Source organism: Rana temporaria, chromosome 6, assembly GCF_905171775.1.
Source record: "Rana temporaria chromosome 6, aRanTem1.1, whole genome shotgun sequence".
In the NCBI taxonomy this organism is placed as follows: Eukaryota; Metazoa; Chordata; class Amphibia; order Anura; family Ranidae; genus Rana; species Rana temporaria.
This window is the reverse complement of record NC_053494.1, coordinates 169630370-169640085: the sequence shown is the minus strand read 5'-3', so window position 1 is coordinate 169640085 and position 9716 is coordinate 169630370. Positions and strand designations below refer to the sequence as shown.

Below are 9716 nucleotides of genomic sequence, written 5' to 3'. Positions count from 1 at the left end.
CCTGTGGTCAAAGTGCCGGATAGGCATCTCTTCCTCCACCACAGTGCCTCCTACCCAAATCACCTCCTCACCACAGTACCTACCACCCCACCCCTCAAATGTGGCGGGCTGCGCAAGGGGCAGGTTATAGATGTTTGCAGATTGGCTAAGCAGGCAGATTAACTCATCAGCAGCTCCACCCTATGACCCAGATGAGCAGCGCTATTGGTTGCTACGCTGCTCATCTAGAATTATAGTTTTCTTTACGGACATGTGTTCATGAACCCGCCCAGCAGCGCTTAGAGCAGCATGCCTGAATGCACTTCAGCATCGGGACAGTTGGCAACTATGCTAATTTAGCGGGAGGGTAAGGACGCCACTGACTGAGTATATCACAGGACTGGAGTTCATGATCCAAGCTTAGCTTGGAAGAAATGAGTCACGATTTGATTCAGCGATTTGAATCATTTCACTAAACTGATCCAAATGATTTGAACCACTAAAAAGAATCACTTTTCCCAAGACTACTAGAGAACCACGCAACAAATAGTTTTGCTTGGGTGGAGCTTTGTCTTAAGGTGTTCTTGGCAATGTGCATACTAGGGCCCCAGAACACCAGGATAAACTCGATTAGCTGGAATTTCTTAATCTAAAAGATTAGTCCCTCAACACGAGACATCTGCTACTAATTTATTGTGGGTTATCTGGTCATAGCGGGGTGCCGGGAAGGAAAAATTATGGCATTTAATATTTTTTTTTTCCTATTTTATCCTTGTTCAACAGCCTGTAATTGAGATCTTCACTCTGTTACAAATCTGCCAACACTGATGCTTTGACACATTCAGGTGTGCCAGATACTTGGTTTCCCTGCTGGACGATGTGGCTCCTCCTGCTGACCTCCATGTCTCTACAGGACACACAATACCAGTTTTCTTCTATCTTGCTTGTTTCTCATCTTCATTGTCTGCTTTTCACATGGGTCTTGTGAAGATGTTCTAGAACTGTATTAATTTTGCAGATAAGAAACTGATAATTACTTTGCCCAAGTTCACCCTTACGCGGTGCGGGAAACCCTGTGATCCGAGTACGTTTCTCACACCGAATTATAATCACACTGCCCTTTGTGATTTGCTGCACCTTAACAGCACCCCAAATGCATTGTGTTTGCCTGCACCATATCAATTGGTACAAAAGTACCATGTGATCAGGTTGCAGTTCGGTTCCAAAATTGATGCATGCATGACTTTGGTGTGATGCAGTTTCGCACATCCCTGAACAGCATGTGAATTGATCAAGAATGCGGTGCAGTTCCTGTGCAATTCACATGCGGCTCATAGTGTGAACCGAGGCTTAATGTACACAATTTGCAACTGTGTTATCCAAGCAGGCAAAAGTAGAAAGAGCAGAAGGAGCCATTGGAGTTAATGGCTAGCTTTATTTACAGCTGGATTTCAGCTTTAAGTTATTTCAGGAAGTTTTTATCAGTGTACGTTTAAGGGGTCATTTCACCCAAATAGATGTGTTGGGTAGGCGATGGCACATTGAATAATCCACAAATTTCTTAACACACAGGGGTTGATTTACTAAAACTGGAGAGTGAAAAATCTGGTGCAGCTCTGCGTAGAAACCAGTCAGCTTCCATTTTTTTTTTTAGCGACAGCGTCTCCCCGCAGGGATGTAGTCCCAAGAGAGGGGGCGAGCACACCGACTAACCCCCAGGCAGAACAGCTCGGATGATGGGGGCAAGCTTACTGAGGAGAAATTCAAACAAAGAAAACATTTTTTTAGAAGGGAAATCGAAAGAAAAGATAAGTGAACCAACAATGCACTAGCTTAAAGGAATCTATTTGGAAAATAAAAAACAAACCGTTACAATCCATTTAAGTTAGAAGCTGATTGGCTACCATGCAGAGCTGCACTATATTTTGCACTCTACAATTTTAGTAAATCAACCCCACAGCTGGTAGAGTTCTGCACCATAACTCCCAGCTATGGCTACCTGCTGCCATTTTAATAAATCTCAGTCTCCCTGGCAGATTTTTTCTTTTGGCACGTCAGTATTTCCATTGGTCAGTGGGCATCCCCCGCTGCTAGCATTGCGTTATTTCGCAACCGCAAAGATGCAATGCTAGGTGGTCGCTATGGCAACCTGCTAGACACACAGTGGACCGCGATTCATTCCCACTGCGCATGTGCGAGAACAGGAGCCTGAATGCAGACATTGTGCGTTTGGGGCTGGTCACCTGCCCACCTGTCTGTGCAGAAACTGCATCCTAATACACTTAATGAGTTTGCCTGCATGCAGCACCTGGAGTCTTGAGAAGCTGGGGGAAAAAAAACAAAACAGCCCATTTATGGTATACAAGCCTCGGTGCCCATGTGAACAAGGCCTGAAAAACACTTAATGAGCAGGAGACTCAGTGGTACAGCCCATTGACTTAAAATGAAAAGAACAGAGCTAGGCAACTCCTAATAAAAACATCTGCTACCCTAAAAATACCATACACTAATACAGAAGAATTGTTCCGAAGAGTAAACATTGTTCTGTTATTGTAAAAAGGTAGAACTTTATTTTAATAAAAAATATATTTATAACTATATAAAACATCAAAATTCATCAGAAAATATCTTTTCCCTGAGGTAGTTTATCCAGCGCTCAGCTGTTCCCAGTTCCATTGAATTCCATTCAGTACTAGGGATCTAGAAAGACAAAACAAAATGAATTAGTCTTGGAACCACATGAAACAGTCAATGTATCACTGTACATTAAAACAGAGGTCCGGCATTTAAAAAAAAAAAAAAATTTAAGTCAGCAGCTACAAACACTGTAGCTGCTGACTTTTTTTTTTTTTTTTTACAAACAACATGGTGCTTTATTGAAAAGAGTAAAGGCAATGTACAGTATATGCATTTGCATAGTCTTAACATGATATACAAAACGTACATGAGTGGGTCATACATGAGATATAAAAATATCAGTGTTCCATACATATTACTACCATACAGGGGTTAAAGCGGAGTTCCACCCAAATTTGGAACTTCCTCTTAACCCACTCCTCTCCCCCTTACATGCCACATTTGGCATGTAATTTTTTTGGGGGGGGAGTGGGGGCTTCAGCACGAGTGGGACTTCCTGTCCCACTTCCTCCTTCCTGTAGGCGACTAAGCTTAATCGCCTTCAGGAAGTGGCTGCTGTAGGCGATCGCCTAGGACACGTCACAGGTCCTAGGCGATCTCCTGGCCAATTACACGGCGCCGTGCCGCGCCGCTCGCGCAGTGCCGCTTGCGCATGCGCAGTGGGTGCCCGGCCGTGAAGCCGAAAGCTGTCACGGCCGGGTGCCCACACTGAAGATGAAGACGCCGGCCGGGGAGGGGGGGAGAGGAGCGGAGCCCCGGCCGGCGCGTCGCTGGAGCGCTGGAGCAGGTAAGTGCCTGTTTATTAAAAGCCAGCAGCTACACTTTTTGTTGCTGCTGACTTTTAATAAACATACAAATGGCTGGAACTCCCCTTTAAGTAGGTGAGTACACAAAACAAAACATTGTGGATGCAGAGTCTAACATACGACGGGTTTGTAGGCCCAGCGTAATGTGAGGAGGAAATATAAAAACATATTATAGAGGGTGTCAGTCAAGTATTTCATTGCAAGTAGCAGCGTTACCCAGCCAATCGTCCCAGATCTTGCCCTATTTTGTTGGGCAGCCCCTGTGGACATACATTTCCTTTTTATATGGCAGGACCTTGTTAACTGCACCAATCCACTCCCGAATTGACGGGGGCGCAACCTGAAGCCACTTTCTCACTATGAGTAACCTGGCAATAAAAAGGAGACTCCTGGAGGAATAGTTTATGGAATTTATCCAAATCCGGATCTGGGAATATCCCCAGTATACATTGTTTTGGGCATAATGTCAGGGGAGACCCCATCTCATCATGAATGAACCCAACAATATGAGTCCAATAGTCTTGTATTGCTGGGCACGACCACAACAGATGAAAGAACGTACTGGAGGGGCTGTTGCACCTTGGGCATAAGGGACTGTAATTAGGTTTGTATTTGGCCAGCCGGATTGGGGTCAGGTATGAGCGGTGTAATATGTAAAGTTGCGCGAGACCGTCAGACAACCTGGTAGACACCTGTTTACAGGCATCAAGTGCATCTTCCCATTCGTCATCCTCCAGTCCGCCCACATCCCCAGACCACCTATCCTTCACCCTATAAGCCAGAGTTGCCGCAATAGGACGAAGAAGGGAATCATAAAATACTGAGATGAGTTTACGGGAGTCTTGTCCTTTTATAATACAAAGGATATCCAATTGTTCCAAGTTGGGGGGGGGGGGGATCCTGGAATTGCGTCTGAAGGGCATGGCGGAGCTGGAGGTAACGAAAATGCATAGAATTAGGGAGAGCGAACTTGTCCTTAAGTTGTTGGAACGATTTCAGAACGGTACCATGGTAAGCATCAGACACGTACTTTACCCCCTGATTGAGCCAGAGAGCATGGTCCGGTACAGTCAACAGTTCATGTAAGCTAGGGTTATCCCACAGAGGCGTATGGAAATGTGTAGGTGGCACCTTCAGTTTACGCTTCACTACGTCCCAGGTTTTACAATGGCCGTATAGCAGTCCCCGACGGTTGCCCAGCTACCTGTGAAATCCTTAAGGAGAATCTGGAACGGGTGGGCAAGCCCCGGGGAACGTAGCTGCTGACTTTTAATGAGGACACTCCCCTGTCCGGTGCCCCCTCGATGTCGGCAGCCAAAGCCGAGCAATCGCTCGGGGGCTCGGCTGCCCCACCGCCATCCCCGGTGAGGGAATCAGGAAGTGAAGCATTGCGGCTTCACTTCCCGGTTCCCTACTGCGCATGCGTGAGTCGTGCGGAGCTATGTGAATGGACAGATGTCTTCTGGGACACACAAGGTCCCAGAAGACACCGCTCCCCATTTCCCAGGAGGCAGCACAAGGAGGAGAAGAAAGAAGACCACCGCGGACGAGGAAGTGGGAGATTAGGATGATCTGCCTAGTAACAGCCACTTCTGGCAAGTATAAAAAATAAATGTTTGTAGCCTTTTGGCTTTTTTTTTTTTTAGGGTGGACCTCTGCTTTAAAGAGTTACTAAACCCACAACAGTAAAATCAGTCTGTATATGCAGAAAAGCATGCTTGTTATACTCACTGTAGAACCTAAGGAGTTAAGCCTCTGCATTGTGTAAAGTCTGTTTGATCCTGTCTCCTCTGATACTCCCCCTCTTCCACTGTCCCCAATCCATCTTCTGATAGTACAGAGCCTTTGGAGTTACTCTGCACATGCTTGGTTTGGTGTGTATTGCTAGAGAGCTTTTTTTTCTTGGAATGGTGCATGTGATCAGCACTGGGCCAGTTAGCACTGTCCAAGCAGAGGGTCAGGGGTCCTGCAGCCTCATAGGACAATTCTGGGGAGAATGAAAACTTCTACTACAAGCTTTAACCAGACACTGATAGAAGTCACAAGACTGCTATACACTGCTTTTGAGAAAAGGTATTTAGCAGTTTGTATTTATTAAAATTATTGCATTTCCAATGTTCTGTGTACTGTGGGAGACCCGATATAGTGAATGCCGGGTCCTGGGTTTAGTTACACTAACTTTTTCATAATTAAATAAAAACATTAAAAAGTTGCAGGATCAAAAAAAAAAAAAAAAAAGGGTCCTTTCACACAAATGTTCTGCAGGGGGTCCACAAACTGAATCACAGAAAAAAGGCATAGATGTCACAAAAGTGTTTTGTATTTATATCTACAGTGGACTGCAGTGAACCCATGTTGGATGTATGGGCTGCCAGATATAAAATGGACTTGTGTTTGTTTACAACAGGCTACCGCTGATCTGTCACAAACCGAGATTATGCAACTCCAATGCATGCACACAACAGTTTACTGCTCCCAACATCAAAACATGCTAATAATGTGCATTGAGCTCCACATGCACAGCTCAGTGTACATTCTAAAGAAAGTTGTAAAAAACTGAGCAGAAAGATAAAACAATATTGCAGAAGAGACATATTGGGGGAGATTGACTAAAACTAGAGCACTCATAATCTGGTGCAGCTATGTGGTGGCCAATTAGCTTCAAACTTCAGCTTGTTCAATTAGGAGAGACATTTTTTTTTTACTTACCTAGGTGGATGCAGCATTGGTCCAATGCTGCATCTGTCCACGTCGGCTCTAGAACTGAGCGATCAAAGACAGCTCTGTGAGCAGAGAGCTAGGGACTGTCAGTCACCGGCTCTCTGCTCTGCCCCCTCCCTGCGCTCACTGGAGCGCTGGGCTGTGGAAGGGTTGGGAGTGGCTGGCTCAGGCTCTCAGCGGCTTTCAGAGAAGCTGAGCCTGGTGCTGGTCCAGGCATCTGGGTGGATCCTGGTCAAATGGTTGCAATCTTTTCCCAGCCTGGACCTGCCCTGTGACTTCAGCTGACAGCAGGCTTTAGCCCGCTGTCTGCTGAAAACGGGTCACAGGAGTGCAGATCCTGTGATCCACAGGAGAAGTACAGCTAAATGAGCTTTGGCTGTACTTCTCCTTTAACCCGTTCCATACAGGGCATTTTCACCCCCTTCCTGCCCAGACCAATTTTTAGTTTTCAGCGCTGTTGCACTTTGAATGACAATTGCTTGGTCATGCAACACTGTACCCAAACTAAATCTTTATGTTTTTTCCCCCCACAAATAGAGCTTTCGTTTGGTGGTACTTGATCATCTCTGCGGTTTTTATTTTTTGCGCTATAAACAAAAGAAGAGCGACAATTTAAAAAAAAACAACAATATTTTTTACTTTTTTATTTAACAAATATCACAATTTAAAAAAACAAACAAACATATTTTTTCCTCAGTTTAGGCCGATACGTATTCTACATATTTTTGGTATAGCGTATAGGTATAGCGTCTACAAAATAGGTGATAGATTTATGGCATTTTTATTTTATTAATTTTTTTTTATTTTTTTACTAGTATTGGCGGCGATTTGCAATTTTTTTACTGTGACCGTGACATTGCGGCGAACACATCGGACACTTTTGACACGTTTTTGGGACCATTCACATTTATACAGCGATTAGTGCTATAAATATGCATTGATTACTGTGTAAATGTGACTGGCAGGGAAGGGGTTAACCACTAGGGGGTGTTGAAGGGGTTAATATGTTCCCTAAGGTGTGTTCTAACTGTAGGAGGGAGGGGACTCACAAGGGGAGGAGACCAATGTGTGTTCCTCTGTACTGGGAACACACACATTGGTCTCCTCACCGCTGACAGGAGGTGGATCTGTGTGTTTACACACACAGATTCACACTCCTGCTGTGATTACCGGCAATCGCGGCCGCCGGGCACCCGGCGGGTCACGAGCGCTGCCGCGGGCTCGCCGTCGGCGGCGCGCGCGCCCTAGATCGCCGGGAACACAGAATGTCATGACGTCCACCCAGATCGGCGAGGGGTTCCTGCCGCCGTCATTTCCCTATGACGCGGTATGGAAGTGGTTAAGCTTTGACAATAAAACCTGTAAGCCAATTAGTTTCTATGCAGAGCTGCACCAGATTTTGCATTCTCTGGTTTTAGTGACCCCCCCCCATTCCTTCTGCAATAAATAGGCTTTCTGCTAAAAAAAAAAAAAATTAAGCTGAAGTTTTAGTGGACATCTTTTAGGATAAAGTTTGTTTACGTAGACCATTGCAAGTTTTGTTTACCTGAATCACATGATATCCTAGCATTTCTAGATGTCTTTTCTTCATGCCTGTCAGTCCCGTGGGATGTAAAGAGTTTCTGCAGTATTCTATTGGATAAAGAAAATTCACAGCAACCCTGACAATAAAAAAAACAATGTGTTATTTATGTGGCGGTCATATTTTAATAACATTTCTCGTACAGATGTGTAGCCACTAGGGCAGCCTTTTTAAAACTTTTCAAAAAAGGAGGAGAAATTTAAATAATTTTCAGATCTTAGAGGATTCCTGATAACAGTTATTATAACTACAGCTCACAGGGCATCAGAGTACAGAGCAAGTTGTCAATAGAGGAATAAAATCATAAGGAAATCGCCTACTCTGTATTTGACACCCTGACCCTGTACCCTGGTGGTCAGTGTAGTGTCCCAATACACAGGTGGTCAGTAAAGTGCTCGATTACATTAGTGGTCATTGAAGATCTGCCCTCTTCCCAGCTTAGTGGTCATTGGAAAAAGGCCCCAATACCCTTGTGTTCACTGGAAGAGTAAGACGTTCTCTGGAGGAATCCTAGGGTTTTGAGAATCCCGATTGAGAGAAGCTGCACCAGAAAGTACATTCTTTGTAAGAAAATCTATTACAGAACAGAGCATGTGGAGTTTCACATTGTTGTGGGTGCAGGACAGCAGGTAAATCGCACCTGTTCCCGCATCGCCAAACTGCACTGGGCTGCCATTTAATCTTTTTTTTTTTTTTAAAGGTAAATTTTTATTTTGAAATTTTTGTACATACAAAACAGACAATACAAGAAACACACATCCTAGGCGAACATCGCCCGGTACATCATTTTACAAAACTTTGGTAGCTGGTACACATTGAGCATTTTCATAAAAACACACAGAGAAAGGTGGGAGAAAAACAACAGAATCGTTAATTTACTCACTTAGATCTATTCAACGGGCAGAGGTATCAGTCAAAGTTCAAGGAGCAGGAGGTATGGTACAACGGGCAGAGGTATCAGTCATCAGTCAGAGTTCAAGGAGCAGGAGGTATGGTGCTCTCGGAATCAACCCAAGAGCCCCAGACCTTCAAAAAATTTTTTGGACACCCTCTGGCCTCATATGTCATCTTATACAGCGGTATAGCACGATTGATGGTGGTGAGCCAAAAGGTAATGGTAGGTAAGGATGGAGACTTCCAGTGGAAGGTTATAGACTTCTTAGCATAGAACAGTACTATCCGCAGGAAGGTTTGCATATTCTTAGATATAGTCTCGTCATCAATGTGGCCCAGTAAACACCTCAGAGGATTACATATATTGGGTATCTCAGTCAGCGAGCTAATGAAGGCCGTGACCTCCGACCAGAACTTTCTAATCGGAGCACACTCCCACATCATATGAAAGAACGTGCCATCGGCCGCGCCGCCTCGGGAGCATAGCGCTGAGGGGATTCTGCTCAGTTTGAACAGTAAGCATGGTGTGAAGTAGGATCTGTATAACAGTTTGGTCTGTATTACCTTGTCACGGGACGAAATGACAGAAGGGACCTGGAGGGGCAATACCTCCTGCCAGATCTCCTCCGTCAGTTCAGGGATGTCGGCTCTCCAGCTAGCAGCCGCTTTGCTCAGCCTTTGAGTCGTAGTGTGCAGGAGAGACCCATAATATGTGGAGACTAACTTGGTGTGCGAGGGGTCAGTTAGTAGTCGCTCCAGCCGAGAAAGCTGGATGACTATGTTACGAAGGCCAAACTGCGTTGCTGCAGTGTGGCGTATCTGTAGGTAAAGGAAGTAAGCCGTGCGTGGCAGATTATAGTCTCTACGAAATTCCTCAAAAGTACGAAACACATTGCCTGAGAACAGATGTAAAATAGTTTTTACCCCCCTTTTCAACCAGTATCCCCCATCCGATCTACGGAAAAATTCCGGAAGGTTCGGATTCCCCCACAGTGGAGTGTTCGGTGAGTATGTATTACTGCTGGAGGGGACTTGCAATTTAGTGAGTTTAATAATCCGTAGAGTCATAGCTATAATACTCGTTCCCTCCCGCCCCC

At 45.0% G+C, this 9716-nt stretch overlaps 1 protein-coding gene across 3 annotated transcripts in view; it reads right to left on the bottom strand.

Annotated features, from left to right (window-relative positions):
* Nucleotides 1-2521: 2521 nt before the first annotated feature.
* The window catches only part of LOC120944038 (FAST kinase domain-containing protein 1, mitochondrial-like), a 76602-nt gene continuing 69407 nt past the window's right edge, over nucleotides 2522-9716 (bottom strand). For all 3 annotated transcript variants that reach the window (XM_040357800.1, XM_040357798.1, XM_040357799.1), the window contains 2 exons: nucleotides 7690-7804; nucleotides 2522-2679 (listed from right to left, as the gene is read on the bottom strand). In XM_040357800.1, the coding sequence (XP_040213734.1) occupies nucleotides 2587-2679; nucleotides 7690-7804 (208 nt within the window). In that variant the 3' untranslated portion in view covers nucleotides 2522-2586. The remainder of the gene's footprint in view (nucleotides 2680-7689; nucleotides 7805-9716) is intronic.